The sequence below is a fragment of the Sorex fumeus genome, unplaced genomic scaffold, assembly GCF_029834395.1.
Source record: "Sorex fumeus unplaced genomic scaffold, SorFum_2.1 ptg000078l, whole genome shotgun sequence".
Classification (NCBI taxonomy): domain Eukaryota; kingdom Metazoa; phylum Chordata; class Mammalia; order Eulipotyphla; family Soricidae; genus Sorex; species Sorex fumeus.
The window spans coordinates 11,266,782-11,289,265 of record NW_026606135.1 but is presented as its reverse complement, the minus strand read 5'-3'; the positions used below and the strand labels follow the sequence as shown (position 1 = coordinate 11,289,265).

The window sequence follows — 22,484 nt, the reverse complement described above, 5'->3', positions numbered from 1 at the left end:
AGGCTAGCAATGATTAGAACCTAAATTTTTTAAAAATAACTCATCATTTATAGTTGTTCTAACAAAACATGAGCAGGATATGTTTGCTGAAAACTATAAAACTCTAATGAAGTTAAAAAAATAAAGACAACAATAAATGGTGTGACCAACTATGTTCAACAGAAGATTTAACATAGTAAAAATATCAAGTCTCCCCAAGTTAATTAACAAATATATTTGCTATTTGCAAATATAGACAAACTGATTCTAAAATTAATATGGAATGTCAAATAAAGGAAATTTTGCTTTCAAAACAATTCTGAAAACATATTTAGCTGTTATCTTCTGCATAATAAGCAAACTCTTACTATGTTACCACTACATCAGACCGTTGACTCTTATTTCACTGTTGTATCCATATTGATAGTTTATTTATACTCACAAATGGAAGTTTGAGTTTAGGCAGCGACAGAATGAGAAAAATGACTTTTACCTTCGAAGTTTGTGGTCTTGATTTATTCAAGTTGTTATAACAAAATACCTCAGATTTGGTGGCTTATAAACAGAAATGTATTCCATACAGTTGTGGATGTCAGGAGACCAAAGATGCAGGCACTAACAAAGTCATTTCCCCATTTATTTCTAAACACTTTTTCATGTTGGTGTAATCAGTACCTTTCCCTAGTGATTTTTCTCAAAATCTTCATTTTTCTCTTCTAAATGTATGTGCTCTTTTCTTTCTTCTTCTTCGTTTTGTTTTGTTCCTGTTGCTCCTTTGGGGACACACCTGATAGAGCTCAGGACTTACTCCTAGTTCTGTGCTCAGGGATTTCTCCTGGCAGAACTCAGGAGAACATATGTGGTGCCAGGGATTGAACCCAGGTCAGCTATGCCCAAGGGAAGTGCCCTACTCACTGTATTATTCTTCAGAATACATGACAGATAACATGTTCTATGTGACGTTCTATTTTCTTATCTTTTTTTCTCAAAATAGAAGTCAGATTCAGTGATTTGCCTTCATTAAATATTTATGAAAAGCTTATTATAAAAATCATATTTCACTCAACTTGTTATCTATCACTTCTGATAGGGAAAAAATTTAATGATATTTACATATACTCTGGATATATTTTGATAAAGACATCATAAAAACTACAAATATATGCCAGATACACTTGTATACAGTTTCTCTGATTCTAAATTATCTGTTACAATTCTGTAAGAGTCAATGTTCTAAAACATAATTCTAAGCAATTGTCCTTACTTAAAAAAAAAAATCAAAGCCTGGAAAGATAGCACAGGGAAAGCACTTGCCCCATACACAGCAGAGCCAGGTTCAATCCCCAGCACCATATAAGATCCCAAGTACTACCAGGTGTGATCCTCAGGCAGAGCCAGGAGTAAGCCGTGAGCACAGCTGGTTGTGGCTCAGACCTCCTACCCAATTTCTTTTAAAACATCAAAGGTCCTATGTACCACTATCCCTCATGGAATCAAATTTCCTTACCCAGTAATACAAACTCCATAATTTAGCCCAACCGTTTTTGCATAAATTTTTAATAATTTATCTCACCTGCACCAAGAACAATCTAGAAAACTAATGAGTATCTATCTGCAGTTTCCAAAAGCCCAGCAGTTCTCCAGTGACAAGAGACAATCCTGGCTGTAGCAACTGCAACCCTGCTTCAAATCCCCAGAACCACCTATAGGCTCCGAGCACCATCAGGGGTTACTGCTGAGCACAGAGCCAAAACAACCCCTCTGCATCTCTAGTATAGCCCAGTTCCTGCCCCTCCAAAAAATAAAATAGAATAACTGCACATGCAGTTGTGTACCTATACTATTCTCAGCCTTGTTACAATTCAAACAAAATCCAAGCATTCAAGGATCATCTACTATAAGTTTCCCCCAATTTTTTCTCTGGCGCTACTGACATTTTCCTACTTACTTCTTAAGTAACATTTTCCTACTTACTTCTTAAATACTAACCACTTAGGTTTATAAATAAAATATTTTTCTACACTTTCCTTGGGGCTTCATTCAGTGGCAGGATACAGCCTGTTACGTGGCCGTGCAGGGATAGGGACATTAGGGAAGTTAAGAGAGGCAGAGTCCTAGATGTGGCTCAGCGATAAAGTCGTCCCTTAGGTCGGATTCCCAGCATGACACACACAAAAAATTAATTATAATGAATGTTTTAAAAAGAGGGAGGCATAGCAGGTATCTTTAAAGAACTGTTTCCAGAAACAACCACAAAGGCACCAAGGTAAAAAAAAGAGAAACTTTCTGTAGCAATGCTCTGAAGCCCACACCTGAAAATATAGGACACAAAGCTCATTTCAATGTAACATTCTTTCCAACGATTTTTCTTTATATAAATTTCAAATGTTCTCTAAAGTTGTTCTCCAATAACTTATCCTAGATCTAAGGATAAGATATTTCCTCTATCTTACTATTTCTAACTGGAATAGTATGAAAACAAGTATTTAGTTTTACTTTATAATCCATACCTGGCTTTTCAAGAGAAGACATGAGAATTTTTGCTTTACTAACAAAAAAATTTTACTTGTAGTTTTTGATACAACAAAAAAATACTTCCCCAGGTTAGCCTGAGATGATAACAAACAACCTAAAGTGGCTACTGCTTTTATTAAATCACTTAAAAATGGCTACTGCTCTTATTAAATCACTTAAAATAATAATACCTTGCATGGGGCAGACCCAGGTTCAATCCCTGGCACCCCACATGGTCCCCTGAGTAATTCCTGAGTATTACTCAGGAATAGAGCCAGGAGCATCACGGGGTAGGTGACCCAAAAACAAACAAACAAACCAAAAAAAAAAACTAACATAAACCGGATTTGGAAACTCTAAGTAATTTCCAGTGTATGTATGTATGACGGCTGGTAACACATTACAGTACTAGGGAGAAATAGAACATAGCACATAATTGTATTTTAAAGCTACCATGTTCGGTACCAAAAACATATTAAAATGTTTTAATCTCTTTGGGGTTAGAGAAAAGCAGATGAAAATGTTTTTTTAACCTAGAAATATACCTAAAAGTCAAGTTAAAAAGAAACTGTCAAGTTAGATTCAAAGGTTATTTAAACACATTACCAAGTTTACTCTCAAACTGTAAGTAAGAGTGTAACTTGTAGCTTTGGTTTCCAAAGGTAAACTTTTCTTAATTGCAGGAAAAGGCCTGCTGAAAACCCAGACAGTCACATGGTTTTCACTCTTTTTTTTCTTTTAGCCACAGAAATAAAAAGTGCAAGAAAGGCTGAAATAGCAAATTCTGGAGGGGAATAAGCCATGTGCTATGTGCAGGATTTCTAAAAGACACTCAAAAAGTCGTAACTAGCAGCAGAAAGAAGGAAAATTAACACCTTCTGTATTTTACAAATAAGAATAGGCAAAAAGTTATGACTCCACAATAAGGAGACTTGTGTGACGTTTTGTAAGTTAAAGGTCTGTCGAGAAAAGGCACTCACAGCTATCTAAATACTGTAAAATCTAAATTTAAAACCCTTCTCACTTACAAAAAGAAAGCAAAAGTTATATTATGCAGAAATGATTCCTCAAGCTAGTAAAAGTTAGCAAAATAATTTTACATTTATATCTCAACTATTTTCTGTTCAACACATTAATACCTAAATATCACCCAATATTAAATTAACAAAGCAATGACAACTATAAAATGTTGTCATTATTAAAATGGGATCTTTTCGTTGTATTTATTTTTTATTGAGTGAGGTTCTATGATTTACAGTACTGCTAATGATGGTTTCCCATGCACGAAATTTCAACCCCACACCAATCACCAATGTACCTACCTACCTTCCTTCAGACCCCAACATAAATGTATTTTATACCTTTAAGTATGATCTGAGAACTGTCAACAATTATTTTAATAATTACTCTCAGAGAAGCATCTGCATCAGAATTCCTTGAGAGTTCCTGGTTAAATATTGTATGTGAAGCTCCTAACAACCCAAGATCTACCGCATCAAAGAGTAGAGGGAAGGTGACATCTCAAGGAATATGCCATTTTCACAAATCCCTCCAGGTAATTTTAAACAGTAAAGTTTAAGGATTAATACAGTTGGTCCAGGATGTGATTCAGTGCTTAAAGCACTTGCCCCCCATGTGTGATGCTCTGAATCCGAAAGTCAATCTCCAGCATCAGGGTTGGATGGGTGAGGAATATTTACTGTGGTAAGAGCCAAGGACGTGGTTCTAAGTAAAGACTGGATCTAAATACAGCGGAATGCAGATGTGGAAGGGTTGACTGCCAGGAGTAACCAAGAACATCTCACAAGGTGCAGCCCTTGGCCTGAGTACTACCAGGTGTGTGTGACACACCTTCTCAAAAAAATTTTTTAAAAATTATTCTCTTAAGACTGGATAGTAACAGCAGGAAGACAATTTGCCTTCCAAGCAGTTAACCCAGGTTCAAATGACCAATATCACTTAAGGTGCCCTGAGGCCTGCCCACCTGGCGTGCCCCCCAAAATAAACCAAACAAAAAAGTCCAGAGATGTGACAGAGGTAGAATGTATGCATTGCACTCTATGTCTGAGACCCCAGATTTCCTATTAGACTCCACCACCCAAATTAATTTTACTGTAGTAGTGGGGTCCAAGCTATTATCAATCTGAACTACCTGTGGACAACTCTTAGCATAGCTTACAGAGATCCTTGGAGAAAATAAGCTGCCTCCAGGACTATTTTTCCCTTTCTGTAGACATTTAGAGATGGTTAACAGATGTTAACCAGTCTCAAAATATCCAAATGTTTCTACTCCCCGCCCCAAAGCTTTCTACCACAATATACTAAATATGAAATATATGAGTGAACCAAGTTAAATATTTCATGAACGTAATTTTTAAAAAATGGCTACTGCTCTTATTAAATCACTTAAAACAATAAAAAATACAATTTTTTAAAAGTCTTAATACTCCTCACTTAGGGACCTTTTCAGATTTACTTCAAGATTTTTAGAAACACACTATCAAGAATAAACCAGAGTTCATTTTAACACCAAATACACATTTAAAAATGTACTACACAAAAGGGGTAAAGAGCACTAGTGAGCAACTCACCAAATGTGTAAGTACCAAAACCAGATGTGTGCTACACCCCTCTCACAAAGCACTGCACGTAAATGTATGAGTACCACAGTCGGGTGTGCACAATTCCGGTCATAGCAACATCATCCATTACAGCAAGAAAAGGGAGGATAATGGGAAAAATAAATAACAACAAAATTAAAATATCCTACATAAAGTATGAAGAACTTCTTCATGCAGTACACAAAAGTACAGTCTGGTCTGAGAGAGAAATCAGTACAGTTTGGCCAAAGAGAGAAATCAATAGGCAAAGCATGGTTCGCTGAACAACACCAAGAATGACCGCTGAACACAAAGTTGAGAGAAGCTCCTGAGAACTACTGGATGTAGCTTAAAAGTCAACTAATTCATTTATCTTCCTTTCTATAAACCAGTGAATTTTGATGATGAGGTTGGGGGATATTGCAATGGTCTTGACTTAGCTTGAATAATAACATTTGAATCCTCAGTGGAGGGATCGAACTTGAACTCAGGTCGGCCAGGTCGGCCGCATGCAAAGCAAACACCCTACCCGCTGTGCTGTCGCTCCAGCCAGTGCTACAGTGCTAACTATCAAATGAATACAAGGCAATTAGATTATTATCTCTTTTATCCCTCATGACAATCCCATGAGCTAAACATCATTATATTTTAGGATGAGTTACTTAAGATCCAAAAAGACAAAATAACTTGTCCAGAACTGCACAGTCAATAAGCAAGTACTGTCTAGCATTTTATTATCCTCAAGTATGAAGGTTTCAAGTCCCCTGAAACTGAATAAGCAGAAGTTATGAATTCTGGAGAATCTGATTTTCCTTAATGTACATATAGATAATTCTGAAGTATAAGTAAATCTAAGACTATTGCTGCACTAGACTGTAAATTTACCAAGGTAGTACATGAGCAGTCTTTTTGAAGTAGTTCATAATCTAGAAGTTAAAATCCTAAACTAGTTTACTGATTAACTAGATATTTTTTCTCTTCTTCCCCCTCTTCTCCTCAACCTCAGTGCCATTCACATCTTCCCCCAATACCATTTCCCTCCCCTACTCCAAAGACAAGAAATGAAAAAACATCCAGTTTGCTAAAGAAAAAAAATTAAGAGATGCTGTTATGTACCATCTAAGTATGAGAAACTGAACAAGAATCACTGATAATTACCATCATTAATCTGAGGGACAGTTACACTTTTACTGAAAGAAATTCAAACTAGAATTTAGAGAGAATTTAGAGAGAAAGGGGCTATTTTCTCTCCTTGGCAACTTCAGTTTAAATGTAAAAAAATCCTTGTATTTTAACGCATCCACTTTAACTTAGTCCAAATTTGTAATATTTTGCCAGCAAATACTTGAATTGTTCAACAGAGCATGCAAGAAAAATCACTTAATACAATAACATAATATAGTAAACCTGAAACCTTATTCTACTAATTTTACAAATGACAACACTAGCTTCAAATTTGATTTTGGTGGCTCAAACATATATATATATATGTATATATATATATACATACATATATATAAAACTAAACACAATTTGCAGTGTCACGTATTAATAGAAGAAATCCCACAGGACAAAAAGTCAAGTATCTTATCTCTCAAGTCAATGCATCTCCACTTCACTAAAAGTCTTATTTGTAAACTTCAGCAATTCATGGAAATTAGCACAAAGATATTTGAATGGGCTGTAGTGCATGCTTCACATGCTAGAGGCACAGATTCAATAATTTTTCATAAATCTTTCTAAGGTAAACAGGTACATGTTTCTTAGATGTGGGAACTATACCACAGTCATATGATATTAACTGACGAGGAAATAGATGAGGGGAGTACAAAAGCTCTGTACCAACTTTACAAGTTTTGGTAAAGCTAGCACTATTCTAAAATGAAAAGCTTTTTTTGTTTGCTCTTTTGGGGGCCACACCCAGAGATGCTCAGGAGTCACTCCTGGTTCTGCACTCAGGAACTATTCCTGACAAGTACTCAGGGGACCTTATGGGATACTGGGGATAGAATCTGGGTCAGCTGAGTGCAAGGCAAACAACATACCTGATGTACTGTCACTTCGATCCCTGAAAAGCATTTTTAAAGGACCCCAAGATAGCTCAATTGGCAGACTGCATGCTTTGCAGATTTGAGGTTGCAAAGTTCAATCACAAACACCACCCTACATTCTGAGTACAATCCAGGAGCCACTGCCCTTTGAAATCCCTGGTGCTACAAGCAAACTCTGGCACACTGAAAATAAGCTTGCGCATGCACTGTAACTGAAGGGTATAATTCCCAATTATCATGGCATCTAAGTGTACAAGGACCACAGACAAGTGTGTGGGCACCAGGTTAAGAATGTAATCAATCTCCAGAAGCACCACAACCATGAGTGCACCCCAAGATGAGCACTGTGCCAATGTAACAAGTGTGGCCCCTAGTGAGCACTGCAACCAAGTGTGTGAGCACTGCAACCAAGTGTGCAAGCACAACCAACCATGAGCTTTGCAACCCTTGGACATCAACAACAAAGAACAGAAAGGAAGTAAAAATAATTATTTGAAAAAAATATTTGAACAGGGTCAGAGAAGGGCTGGAGAGTTAGTATAGCAGGTGAGGTAACTTGCTTTGCAAGTGGCTGACCTGAGTTCAATTCCCATAGGGTGCCCTGAGCATCACCAGGATTGACTCCTGGCTGCAAAGCCAAGAAAGAGTAATCCTTGAGCAATGCCAGGTGTGACCAAAAAACAGTATCAAACAAAAAGAGGTGGGGGAAGGAGCAGAAGATAGTACAGCAGATAGGAAACTTGTTTTGTATACAGTTGACCTGGATTTGATCCTTAGCACCACATATGGTCGGTTCCCTGAGATGTGCCAGGAGTGATTCATGAGCACAGACACAAGAGTATGCTCTGAGCACCACCAGCTGTAGCCCAAAAAAACAACAAAGGAAGTAAATATGAGCTCAGAGGTGGCTGGATGGCAAATGCACCTGCCTAACAAGCAGGAAACTATGAGATAAATCCCTAGCAGTACTCAGGACTTACTCCTGGCCTTGTGCTCAGGGACCATTCGCAACAACCCTGATCAAATCAAGGTTGGCCATGTGCATGGCATTACTCTTAATCCAAGAATTATAAATTCTTAAAGGAACAATAGTGAAGTGTGGAAACAATAAATTTTTCTTTTAAGTTTTCATCACCTCATGACTGTGTTGACAGTGGGTACAATGGTATCCCTCTAGCATTTCAACACAGTTATAGACAGGTAACGGCCAAGAATCAGAAAGTACATTACTTCTGAAGCTCCTACTTCAGGTTATCATAAACACACAGAGTTCAAAGAGCTGAAACAAGACCCCAATAAGGCTTGAAACAGAATTTAAATCATTAATTTGGGAGAAAAGGGAACTCCATGCTGGACTAAATTCCATTCTGTCCTGCATGATTTCTACTCTGTTCAACAAAGTTTTCCTGTTAATGATCTGTCTGAACAGAAAACAACTCTGTAGTAAACATATAAACTGGCATAAAATACTGCCTTTTGTTTATCTGATATTCAGTTCAATTTGTGTTTGTTTTGGGGCCACACCTGGAGATGCTCAGGGGTTAATCCTGCCTCTGCACTCAGGAATCACTATTGGCAGTGCTCCAGGAATCATATAGGATGCTGGGAATCAAACCAGGGTAGGCCACATAAAGGCAAACAAACGCCCTACCTGCTGTTCTGTAGCTCTGGTCCCTATTCAGTGGGAAACACACACTGGTAAAGTGACAGGTTTGCTGGAACACGTTTTGATGGAAACCCAATCATGAGCAACTTTGTAACTATGAATCTCACTGTATTCAATTAAAAAAATAAAATTTAAAAAATTAAATTAAAAAATTAAAAATTAAATTTAAAAATAAAAGTATCTTCTATCCAGTAAAGGAAGAAAGTGGAAAAAAGTAGGAGAGAAAAGAATCGAAAGTAAACAAATGACTAATTATAAACCTAGAGTGGAAATTTAAATTCCTAGTTTCTTATCAATCTAAGGTCTTTCATTTCATTTTCCTCATCAACAAATGAACTAGGGGCTGGAGAAATAGTATAGTGGGTAGGGCACTTGCTTTGCACATGGCTCACCTGGGTTTGGTGGTCCCATGTGCCCAATAGGAATATTTCTTGAGCAAAGAGCCAGGAGGGATCCCTGAGCTTTGCCTGATGTGACCCAAAATCAAAAACAAGAAAAAAAAGGTTGAGAAGAAAGGTAGTGGGTAGAGGGGCAAGGTGGGCAGAGAGATATTCCAACAGGCTGAGTACATTCTTTGCATGCAGGAGGTCAGGGGGTTCAATTCCCTGCATCACAATGCCCCTCAAACACTGCCAGGTAAGACCAAAAACCAGAACTAAATAGCAACAACAAAATGAACTGGAAGAATGCATTCTAAGAAGAATACGTTCTAAAACAAACCATTCTCAGTGGGAGCCCTCAAAAGGAACTACAGAATTATGACAAGAATTAAGAAAAAGACCTCTTAGGTAGGTAGGACAAGGGAATATCTAACAATTATGCCTACGGATGGAAGGAATATTTGTTCAAACAGATAGTACCTAGAGAACAATAAAGAGTCCACAAAATTTTCCAATTTAATACCCCCTAAATAGGGTTCTTTAAACCAACAAATGAGTACGGCAGATTCAGAAACTACCTCATAATCTTTGCTTTTAAAATATTCAAAATCTGAAGAGGTAGTTTAGAAGCTGGAGAGATAGATGAGAGGGCTAGAGTGCATGTTTTGTATGCAAGAGTCCTGGGTTTGATACTCCATACCTCATGGTCCCCTTAGCACTGCCAGGAGCAACCCATGAAAGATGGGAGTTCAGGCATGACCCAAAAATTCAAAAGAAAAAAAAATAGCTTCATAATTGAAGTTTCAGCTGAATGCTAAGATAAAAATTACCTGTCTCGCTGCCATTTCCCAAGAATGCTATATGAAGAAGCAATGACAACTATATTTTTGAATATTCTGATCTCAAGAAAACAGTCTTGGAGAGATTAGCTTCAGGGTTCCTAAGTTTATCAGTACTCTAATAAATATAATTAGTTCAACCATATGAATGTCATACTAACTAAAATCCTTTTAGCATACAAGTTAAAGAACAAGATGTTTACCTACTGCTAATATGAAAATCTTTTAAAATAGACTTGCTGTTACTAATCTCAATGTGCATGTATGTATTTATGTTCTAATTTAATCCCCACTAGCCTGTATGCCATCTCCAAATCTGTGTGTGTCCAAATCATCTCTATTCCACTGAGCCACTGAGCAAGCACTGTTGAAATGCTGGTTGGGTCAGTAATAGCCTCTTCAAAGTCTAGACTGCCTGAAACCTGTCTTCAAAGCAAACAAAATATAGACAATGACCTCTACTGACCTTCCACAAAGGATCATAAATAGATAAGTTTGATTCACCTTGAGCGCTTTTAAAATACTGTCACTACCGGGGCTGGAGTGATAGCCCAGGGGGTAGGGTATTTGCCTTGCACGTGACCAACCTGGGTTGGATTCCCAGCATCCCATATGGTCCCCTGAGCACCGCCAGGAGTTAAGTCCTGAGTGCATCCTGAGTGCATGAGCCAGGAGTAACCTCTGTGCATCGCTGGGTGTGACCCAAAAACCAAAAAAAAAAAAAAAAAAATACTGTCACTACAAACTTTAAGTATATTTTTTTGCAACTGTAAGTACAAAGGCAGACCTTACTACCATATATTTTGTCCTATGAGTAACAAAGAACTAGAACTTCCCATTCTCAGGTCAAAGTTTACAATTTAGCAATAATTTTTACAAGCAGGAAAAAAAAAGAAAAAGAAATTATTTAAATACAATCAGAAAAGTGTACCTATACACCTACAACTATTTATACTAATAAAGAGTACAATCCTCTGAAATTTGAGCTATGGAATTTGTTTCTTTCCTTTCTTTTTTTCCCAGACTTTGGTCAACTTCCTCAAACAGGGCAGAGTTTTGCAAGTTGGGAATACTTTCCTATTCGACCAGAGATTTTATGTCAAAATTTGACTCAAGAGAAATTGCTTTTTCATTAACGTGCACTTAGTTGAGTATTTCTCACTACTTGTCACTATCAGGCCTTCTGAAGTCTGCAAAGGCTGACACCTTAACCGGCAGAATACCAAAAAAAAAGCAAAAGTTGTTGAAATAAATAGAGGTCAATCTGGCAAAAGCGGGGGGGGGGAGGGGGTTCTATTTTGGTTTTTTGTTTTGTTTTAAATCTATATTGCTAGTAATTTTAGCTTTAAAAGATTGGGATCGAATTCTCGAATTCTTAACACCAAATTAGCTGCATTTCGTAAAGGTCACTGAAACGGTTAAGCACCAGGAAACACACACAACCACTTCTGATTTCAAAGAATTCCCAAAGTCCTCGAGGGCTTTCTGACTCCAGGCAGACAGCACTGCAAAAAGATCACTCTTTCACAACCACACCCCTACACACATGCCGCCGCCCCCACCCTCACCCCAATCCCTGCAGCACAATGAGAAAACCTGCGACTGGGAAGGGTGCCCGGCTTTCCCGGAAGAGTGCAGACCGGCCACTAGCCGGCTGGTAGGACCTAAATACACAGAAACCAGGTGTGGACGGCAGGTAAGGGCCTCCGGCTACGGTGGAAGAGAAAGGATCGCTGGCCCCGGCCGGGCTCCCGTCTCCCGCGGACCACACAATGCAGACCCTGTTCGGTGCCGGTGACAAATCCAAGTCCGCGAACGCAAGCGACGACCACCCCGTCCCCCCCACCCCACCCCCGGGCCCCTCCCCGCAGCCCGCGCCGTACCTGGCGAAGAAGTCCGCGAGGCCCCCGCTCCGTCGAGCGCGCGACGAGGTCCCCGCCGAGCCCGGCTCGGCGGCGGGCGACGACGCGCGCGGCTCGGCCCCCAGGGGCACCGGGTGGTCGCCGGAGCTCCGCCGGCGGCTCACCTCGAACGTGTTCCGGGAGCTCAGGCGCCCCTCGGCCGGGGCGAGCCGCGGCTCGGCGCCCCCGCCCCCTGGAGTCCTCGGGGCCGCGGCGGCGGACGGCGCGCCCTCCCCGGAGTCCGCGGCGCCGGCTCCCGGCCGCTCCGAGTCCTCGCTGCTGCCCGGGCTGCCCGCCGAGCCGCTGCCCGCGCTGCCCGCGTCGTCGGCCGACGCCAGGCAGCAGCTCCGCAGCGGGTCCTCGAGCGGCGCGGCCCAGTCACCGGCCGCGCTGCCCGCGCCCCCCTGGCTCCCCTCGCCAGGCCCCGGCAGGCGGCGGCGGCGGGGCTGCGGCTCCGGGTCGCCCGGCAGCGCGCGAACCTCCCCCTCCAGGTCGCGACAGTCTCGGCCCGGCAGGAAGCCCGAGTCCCCGTTGGTCATGCCGTGCCGCGGCGCGCCGGCGTCCGCCGATCCCCCGTCGCGACGTTCGCCGGCGCCCGAGCCCGGCGAGCTGGCAGCGGGGCGCGCGGCTGCCGGGGGCGGCGAGCCGGGGGTCTTCCGGCCGCCCGGGAGCGGACAGGAGCACAGCCCCGGCTCCAGCTGCCCCCCGGCCGCCGCGAGGTAACGCCGAAGGAGCTGCTGAGGCGGCGTCTCCTCCTCCTCCTCCTCCTCCTCCTCCTCAGAGTCGTCGTCCTCGTCGTCCTCCTCCTCGTCGTCCTCCTCCAGCTCCGGCGGCTCCGCGGCGCCCGCGCCTCGGCCAAACCCTCCCGCGGCCCGGATCATCTTCCCGTCCTGGCCCACCGGCTCGGGCGCCGGCACAGGGAGCAACTTGGGGTTTCTTCCCGGGCAGGCTCCGCCATCCTCCGGACCCACCATTTGCGGCCGGGGTGACTGCCGCCCAAGGAGGCGGCGAAGGCTCCCCCGTGCAGGCTGGGCCCGGGAACTGCCCCGAGAGCGAGGGTCGCGGCCGCCGCCGCCGCCGCCGCCGCCTCACCGTTCCAGAACGCACCCCTCCCACCCGAGGGCTCGGACAGTCGCGGGAGGGAGGGAGCGCGCCGGGGCTCGCGCACGCGCAGAAGCCGAACCGGTCAAGCTCGGATCCGGCGATTCCTCGAACCATAGAGACGGGAGCTAGAGGGACCCGCTCCCGCGACGCCCGGGCGGCCGATCTGGGATTCGCCCTCCGGATGTTGGAGGCTGGTTGGCTCCGAGCATGACAGTTCCTACTCGGCTGAGCGCTGGAGTGGCTAGCGTAGCAAAAAATTCACTTGACGTAATTTGTGGGAGTAGACGATAGGATGTTAGAGGCAACCCTTTCCCTTTGTAACTGGTCACCTGTCGACTTTATGATATTCATCTGCAACTCCGCGATTGCCCCAGTTTGTTTTTTTTTTTAAAGACATTCTCTCATCCACTTCGTCTTATTGGAAGTGATCTTTGGTGTTTAGCATCGTGTTTATTCACATTTCTCTTCCATTTTCCATTAGCATACAAAGACCGAGAGGAGGTGGAATCAGGGTAGACAGGAGGCTACTAAAATCATTCGGGACCCGCGATGATGGATTAAAATGGAGTTATGACCACTGTGTGGGAATAGCTATTTTAGAAGTAGACAGCACCAGACACGATAATTGATCAGATAAAAGAGGAAGGAACTAGCAATTAGTACAACATCCTTGGGAATGAAACCGATATGGTTTGAAGAAACTAGTGTTCAGATAAGGGAGGGTGGGAGTCATTGATTAACAGGGGAGATATAGCTGGCAAAAGTAAAAGATTGGGATTATCTAGAATATAGGTAAGCATTGTCCCTTGAGATGGGATTTATGTTGAAGAGGCAGACTAAATAGTTATCTGAATAATGATCGCAAGTATATGAGTCATGAGTGACATCACCCAGTGAAGAAAGAATGAAGATAGAGGTGGGGCAGAGAGACTCAAAGGTTTCATTATTTCAGAATGGACAAAGAAATTGTACTATAAGGAATTAAAGATGCGTTAGTTGGGGAGGTGATGCAGTTTAGCAATAGAACTCGTGCCCTTAGGTTCCATGGGGGTGAAGGTAGTTTACCAACAAAAGGACAGAAGTGGGACAGGGAGTAATGTTTTGTTTTGTTTTGTTTTGTTTTGTTTTGTTTTTTGGCTCTGCACTCAGGAATTAGTCCTGTCATTGCTTGGGGGGACCATATGCAATGCTGGTGATCCGATTTGGGTTGGCCACGTGCAGGGAAGTACCCTACCCACTGTACTGTCACTCCAGCTCCTGAAGTAATGCTTCAAAGAAGCATTGTTGTCAAGACTTTTAACAGTTTTATAAATATACCTATACACAAAAGGATGGATATAACCCATATGTGAGTAATAATAAAACAAATTAGTGAAAAAAAGACATTATGGGCAGAAGGCATCCATTTAAAGAATAACAGGTCTCCTTTATGTTTTGTGGGGGGGGGGGTCACTTCTAGCAGTAGTGGACAAGAGCTAATCCCAGCTTGGTACCTGGGAAGCAAACTGTGCCAGGATTAAATCTGTACTTCCAAATATGAAGCACATATTCTGTCCCTTTTGTGCCATCTCTTTTTGCCCTATCACAAGTATTAATCTGGATACAAAGAAAAGACTAAGTCAGGGGTACAGTAAGCAATGCATTTACTGCCAAAGTCTTTCAGAAGGGGAAATGACTTCCAGGACAAAAGTGGAAAAGCTAAGGGACAGATGTTGCAACACTGTATGACTGAAACCCAATCATGAACAATTTTGTAACTGTGTATCTCACAGAGATTTAATAAATAAATAAAGTTTAAAAGTTAATATTGGAAGAGAGAAAATATTTGCAAATCATTTCTCTAATAGGGTCTAATACCCAGAATATTTAAAGAATCTCACACTACTCAACAATAACAACAAAAATCCAATTATAATTAATAAAGATGGGACCAGAGAGATAGTATAGTGGGTAAGGTATACTTGCAAGGCACTCAGTCGACCTGGGTTCCATCCCTGGTACCCCATATGATTCCCCAAGCTCACCAGTTGTAATCCCTGAGTGCAGAGCTAGGAGTAAGCCCTGAGCACCGCTGGGTGTGGCCCAAAAACAAAAAAAATTAATTAAAATTGTAAAATAAAAATTTGTAAAGACATTTTCCCAAAGGTTAACTGAGAGCTATTAATAGATGTGAAATGATGTTGAACATCATTAGAAAAATGAGTCAGGGAAATTCAAATCAAATCACAGTGAGAGACCACCCAAAGTTAAGCATATACTAGGAACTCCATCTTGTTCCCCATAGAATTTTGATCTTTTTCTCACCTCTTGCTTCTGCCTTTCCCCTAATGTTGAGACATTCCTATAAACCGCTGATTAGTTGTAAACTAGGAGACAACTACAAATGAGAAGAAAAGGACAAATAACAGATGTCTTATTCTGGATGAGGTTACATAGACCACCAAGGGCTGACAATGCACAATGTTGTTATCTTCAGATTTACAAAGAACAGGTCAGCATGTCCCAGTGACTTCATTTAACCACTGAGGTCAGCAGAACACTGTATGACTGGATATCCCTTTTCTGCTTTTGCCCACTTCCTCTAACAGCCCTTTAAAATCCCCAAACCCCAGCCCACAAAAGTAAGATTTTTGAGAGGACAAGTTCACCAACTTCCTAAGTTGCTAGCCCCTGAATAAATCAATTTTTCTCACTGCCCTAGTCTCTCAAATATTAGTCTTCAAGGAGCAAGTATTTGGTCAGTTGGTCTTCTGATTAGAACTTGGATTCAGTGACACAAAACTCTCCAGATCTATCCACATAGCACCAAATCGCAAGATAGTATCTTTTCTCATTGCTAAATAGTATTCCATTGTGCATATATACCATTGGTTTCTTTTTTTTATCAACTTTTCTTGAACACTTGGGATGTTTCCAGATTTTTGTGACTTTTGTGAACAGTGCTACAAATGTCTTTTATATATAGAATTTGGGTTCCTTGGAATAGGTGCCAAGAAGTAGAATTTCTAGATCATATGAACCGCTCAATTCTTAGTTGTTGTTTTTTTCTTTCTGGGTCACACCCGGTAATGTTCAGGGGTTACTTCTGGCTTTGCACTCAGGAATTACTCCTGGAGGTGCTCGGGGGACCATATGGGATGCCGGGGATCGAACCCAGGCCGGCCGCTTGCAAGGCAAATGCCCTACCCGCTGTACTATCGCTCTGGCCCCCAATTCTTAGGTTTGGGTTTTTGGTTTTTTTTTTTTTTTGCTTTTTGGGTCACACCCGGCAATGCACAGGGGTTACTCCTGGCTCTGCGCTCAGGAATTACCCCTGGCGGTGCTCAGGGGACCATATGGGATGCTGGGCATTGAACCTGGGTCGGCTGCGTGCAAGGCAAACACCCTACCCGCTGTGCTATTGCTCCAGTCCCAATTCTTAGTTTTTTGAGGAGTGTTCATATTGTTTCCCAAAGAGGTTGAACCAGTGGACATTCACACCAGCAGCAAATGAGGGTTCCTTCCTTCCAACATGCACAGTAACACTAGTTGTTTTTGTTCTTTTGTTGTTATTTTTTATGTGTGCCAGACTCTCTGGTGTGGGATTACATCTGATTGTTGTTTTGATTTGCATTTCCCTAATTATAAGGGGTACAGAACATTTTTCATATATCTATTGGCCATCTTTATGTCTTCTTTGAGGAAGTTTCTCTTCTCTCCCCCCATTTTGATAAGGTTGATTGCTTTTTTCTCTTGTTAAATTTTACAAGTGATTTATATATCTTCGACATTAACCCTTTATCAGGTTAGAGGTGGCAAATATTTTTATCCAGTCTATGAGGTGACATGATATTTTAAAAAACTACTTGGGGCAGAAAGATAGTAAAGGGTTAGGATGCTTCCACTGCATGCAGCCCACCCAAGTTCGGTTCTCTCTCTGCACTCAGGTCCCCTGAGCCCAGTCAGGAGTGATTCCTGAACACAGAGCCAGGGATCCCTAAGTCTTGAATACCACTGGGTGTGGTCTTCCCACAAAAACCAAAAGCAAAAACAAAAACAAGCAAAACTACTCTAGTAATTTTAATTTAGAGTAAAAGTTAAAAAAATACTGCTTATAGCTATTTTTCTTAACCTTCCGGCTTCCTTAAAAAGGCAAACTTCTTTGAAAATATGATTATAGTGGGCTCGAGAGATAGCACAGTGGGTAGGGCGTTTGCCTTGCACGCGGCTGACCCGGGTTCAATTCCCAGCATCCCATATGGTCCCCTGTAACCCCTGTGCATCGCTGGGTGTGACCCAAAAAGCAAAAAAAAAAAAAAGAAGAAGAAAAAAAGAAAATATGATTGTACATGGGGCTGGTGAGATAGTACAGCATGTAAGGTAGTTGCTTTGCACGGGTCAGACCTGGGTTAGATCCCCTTTGGCGCAGAAACAAAAACAAACAAACAAAAAGTTTCACATTAAATATATCCTTCTTCCCAGAAGAAGAACAGTGCAGTCTCCTGCCCCCGCGCCTGACTGTCCTCGCCGCTGGGGCCCCTTGGAGGGGAGCGGGTTGAGCTTTCCTCCCCACCCCGACCAGGGCTCCAGCAGCCAAAGACCTCCAAGACCAGCCACCACCATGCTGAGACCACTCTCCACACACATGAAGGTACTGGCAGAGGGACAAAGTCACGCAGGTTCCGGGGCAGAGATCTCCAAGCCTACTCGGATTTGGGCCGAGCATACTCCACCCAGATCCTCCAAATTCCAGTAGGCGGGGGTCACACCAACCAACTGGCCCCTGGCGCCGTGTAATCCCATCAATGGCCAAGACTCAGAGACTATAAAACCAGCTCCCGGAACCACGTGGCCGCATTTGCGGCCGCGCAACATCCTATTATGACATCTTATTATCTCATTCCTACTTTGGACAAACTGGCAGGCTACCGAATGTAGCCTGCCCACACGGCAGAGTCTGGCAAACTCCCTGTGTCGTACCCAATATGCCAAATACCAGTAACAATGATGGGTCTCATTCTCCTAAAGAGCCTTGAATATAATCTCAGGGCTGGGATGAAGGAGACGTTACTGGGCCCTGCTCGAGGAAATCGACGATTAACAGGATGATTTGTGATTTGTGTGATTAAATATATCCAGCAGTAAAAATCTTAGAAAGATATAATGTGTCTAAGTACATTTAATCTCAATCTTAATCACTTAATCACTTAACTTCCTGTTAGTCATCGATTTGCTCGAGCAGGCGCCAGTAACATCTCCATTTGTCCCTGTCGCGTGCTAGTGTAGCCCAATGGCATCTGTTCGCTCTGGGAACATGAAGAGCCTCAAACCGATCGTTCATGAGATTTTTAAATCTCAATCTAATTGCACAAAATTATTAAACTCAAAATTAGGGAAATTCTGTATTTTAAATGAAATGGGGGACTCAATTCATTTAAAAATGCCTACATCATAAAAGATAATTTAAAAAAAGTGAACACAATCAAGATTAAGGTAAAGGTAAAAGTAAAGGCCCTCCCGTTGATCGTCGATTTGCTCGAGTGGGCCCAGTAACGTCTCCATTGGAGACTTTGTTGTTACTGTGTTTGGCATATCGAATACTCTCAGTAGCTTGCCGGGCTCTCCAAGAGGGGCAGAGGAATCGAACTTGGGTCGGCCATGTTGGCCGCTTGTAAGGCGAACGCCCTACCCACTGTGCTATCGCTCCAATCAAGATTAAAAGGTAAAAGGTAAAGGCCCTCCCGTTGATCGTCGATTTGCTCGAGCGGGCCCAGTAATGTCTCCATTGGAGACTTTGTTGTTACTATGTTTGGCATATCGAATACTCTCGGTAGCTTGCCGGGCTCTCCGAGAGGGGTGGAGGAATCGAACTCGGGTCGGCCATGTTGGCCGCTTGTAAGGCGAACGCCCTACCCACTGTGCTATCAAGAACACATGAATCTAAATTGAATTTCATACTAAAGAAATTGTAAACATTCTATGAAATATAAGTTGGCACAAGTTTTACACATGCAGTGGATTAAACAAAGGTGTCAATGGAAATATTGATATTTATGATTAACAACTGCTGAAATAGGAAAATATTTCTTTTCTTGGAAATTGCACACTGATTATGTAAAGGGCCATGAATATGCAATTTATCATTAAGCAATTTAGAAAAATTTATGCACACATGCAACAAATCATATGATTAAAGTAAATAAGATAAAATGTTAATAGGAAAACTTATTGTATTTTTATGACAAAGTGGGGGGTGTGTGTGTGGGGTCTTGGGATCACACTTAACTGTGCTCAAGGCTTACTCTTGGCTCTGTTCTCAGGGTTCAATTTGGTGGGGGTCAGGAGACCTTATAGAGTGCAGTCGAAAGCAAGGCAAGAACCCTATTTTAGTGGCTGCATTATCTCTCTAGAACCTGAAAGTCTTCTTAAGAAGGTTTTCTCTGAATTTTTCTCCAATTTCTTAGAGTCATTATGTTTCCAATGCATAACATATTACTCTTTCTTTGTAGTCTGTATCACAACTAAAAGTCTATGGTTATTTTTATGCAAATATATGTAAGTACACACATAGTCAACCTCTGTGAAGAGAAATATGTCTAGTTTGTTCATGTTAGCAACAGTACTTAGTGCAGGACCATCTACACAGTATCTATTTAATAAACATTCATTGAAGTAGAACAAGCATACAATAAACATAATGTGACTAGGGATCAGGGAGATAGTACAGGATTTGAGGTACTTGCCTTGTTCATGGCCCAATCTGATTTAACCCTTAGCACCATACATGGTCACTTTAGTAACTCCAGAATTGTTTCCTGAGCATAGAACTAGAAAGAAGCCCTGAGCACTGCTGGCTATGGTCCCAAATATACATAATTAAAGTGACTAGTTCCTAGGAAATTTCCAACTGAATAGATTACAATTATCTGAAATACATAATTCAGAAACTGCCTGATTCTGATTCCTTTTTACATTCCTTTAATGCCCACAATTTTCATTATTCATAAATGAATGTCTAGCTAAAGATAACTTGTACACAGAAAGAGAGGGACAGACATAGAAAGATTGTATTCATTTGTGGAACATAAAGTAACAGAATGTGAAACTTATACCCAAGAATAGTAGAGATGTATACCAGGAGGATTGCTCCACAGCTTGGAAGCCAGCCTCACATGTTGGGTGAAAAGGCAGTTCAGATAGAGAAAGGACCCCCAAGTAAAGGGTGCTCGGGATGGAAGATGCATGCTGAAAGTAGACTGTAGACCAAATTATTGCCACTTAATACCTCTATTGCAAACCACAACACCCCAAAGGAAAGATAGAGTGAGAGAGAGAGAGAGAGAGAGAGAGAGAGAGAGAGAGAGAGAGAGCGCGCAAAAGGGAATGCCCTGCCACAGAGGCGGGGTGGGGTTGGGGAGATGGGATGGGAGTGGTGGGAGGGATATTGGGAACATTGGTGGTGGAGAATGGGCACTGGTGGAGGAATGGGAACTCGAACATTGTATGAGTGAAGTCTAAGCACGAAAGTTTGCAAATCTGTAACTGTACGTCACGGTGATTCATTAAAAAATAAAATTAAATTTTTAAAAAGGATGACTTGTATAAGTATTCCTCGTCAATGTTGTCAACAATGGCATCTTCCCATGTTGCCGCAAATAGTACCAAAGAGTTCCCAGTTGGTGGTCATTCTGGGAGTTCTCTTTTTGAACTTTGCAGCCCTTTCTCCCCGCTCTGTGAAGTAGAATTTTGCACGAAGGACACGGTGGTCCGATCCCGTTCGAAATTTTGGGACAACAGCGACATAAGTCAGGCAAAACCGTCGATTGAATATGATGTGGTCTATTTCATTGTGGAATCGTCCACCGGGAGACTCCCATGTCCATCGTTTGGATTCTGCCTTCTGGAACTGTGAGTTACCATGAATGGTCTTGGTCGACATGGTGAACTCAGACAGTCTCTCACCCTGTTCGTTCCATTCTAGGCCATGGGTCCCGATGTTAAGTTCTTCAGCTGATCTTCTCGGTCCTATCTTGGCATTAAAATCACCCACAATGATCTTGTAGAAGGTGTGGTCTTCTTTATAGAACTTCTCTAGCTCCATGTAGAACTTCTCGATTTCTCTTTCATCATAATGAGATGTTGGTGCGTAGACAACAAAGATAGAAACTGCAGGGTGAGTCACATCTATTCAAATGTAAACGTCTGATTCAGGTTGTTAGGCATTCGAATGAATCAATGCTCTTGGCCAAGTTTGTGTTGACAAGGACACCGACGCCTCCAACACCTCTTTTATCGCATGTTCCGAGGAACAATTCTTCTCCAGTGTCGAAAACGGCATGGTGAGATTCGTGCCTTCTTGTCTCGGTCAGACCAATGATGTCGTAGTTGATCATTCGTGCTTGTACCATCAGGTCCTCGATGGATGCATCTGATGCTAGCGTACGTGCATTGAAAGTACAGACGATGATTTTTGTCTTCCTTCGTTGTGGCAGCCTACGTCGGCCTTGAGATTTTGTCAGCCTCTCCTTTCTCATCCTTCTCAGTGCTGCCATGTTGGTGAAGTCTTCAGGGTCAGGTGAATGAGACCAGTTGTAGTTACTGGTTTTGGCATATCGAATACACAGCGGATAGCTTGCCAGGCTCTTCCGTGCGGGCGGAATACTCTTGGTAGCTTGCCAGTCTTTCCGAGAGGGATAGAGGCTTTTGGGGCGACCTCTAATCCCCCTTGTAGGTGTTACCATATTTGAACCCTATCAAATATGGTACAACAATTCCGGAAGATGGGTATTTAGTGTCTTATGATGTGTTGCGCGGCCGCGCGGGTCCGGAAAGCATCCTGGAGTGTGGTGACGGCTGGGTAGTGGAAGTAGTCAATGACAACATTGACGAGGAATACGATCGACTGGTTCAGCACCTCCATGAATGTGCGAGGAACGCCAAGAGAGAGATAGCCACAAAAAATCGCCTATCTTCAAAAACTCTTAAGCTAATTCGCCAGCGTGGTTTGGCGCATGCCTCAGGCAACCACAAGCTAACGTCCAAGCTCGCAAAGCAGTGCAGAGATGTGATCAAGGAAGACCTCAAAGAGAGAAGAGCAGAAATACTGGTAGATGCGGCAGAAGCCGGGAAAAGTATTCGTAACGTCCGCCTGTCCTTCGCCAACTATAAGACCAAGATGACTGCCCTCCAACGTCCTGATGGATCCATCACATCCTCCAGAATGGCAATGGAGAAGATTATCCATGACTTCTACTCAAATCTCTTCGATAGCCATGTCCACTTGCCGACATACCAAATTCCACAGGATGGATATGTCGTTCCCAAAGTTCTCCCTTCCGAAATCCGACACGCCATTTCATCGGTAAAGAAACAAACAGCACCCGGCCCAGACAAGGTCAGACCTGAACACCTGAAGAACCTGCCATCAGTACTCATCAATACACTGGCTCGGCTCTTCACTCGCTACCTGTC

General features: G+C 42.4%; 1 protein-coding gene across 2 annotated transcripts in view; it reads right to left on the bottom strand.

The window, feature by feature from the left end:
- The window catches only part of TBC1D12 (TBC1 domain family member 12), a 92,660-nt gene extending 79,554 nt beyond the window's left edge, over positions 1-13,106 (bottom strand). Inside the window, exon 1 of one of the 2 annotated variants that reach the window (XM_056130450.1) lies at positions 11,913-13,106. In XM_056130450.1, the coding sequence (XP_055986425.1) occupies positions 11,913-12,904 (992 nt within the window). In that variant the 5' untranslated portion in view covers positions 12,905-13,106. The remainder of the gene's footprint in view (positions 1-11,912) is intronic. The other variant, XM_056130449.1, reaches the window with a different exon arrangement.
- Between the last annotated feature and the right edge of the window lie 9,378 nt (positions 13,107-22,484).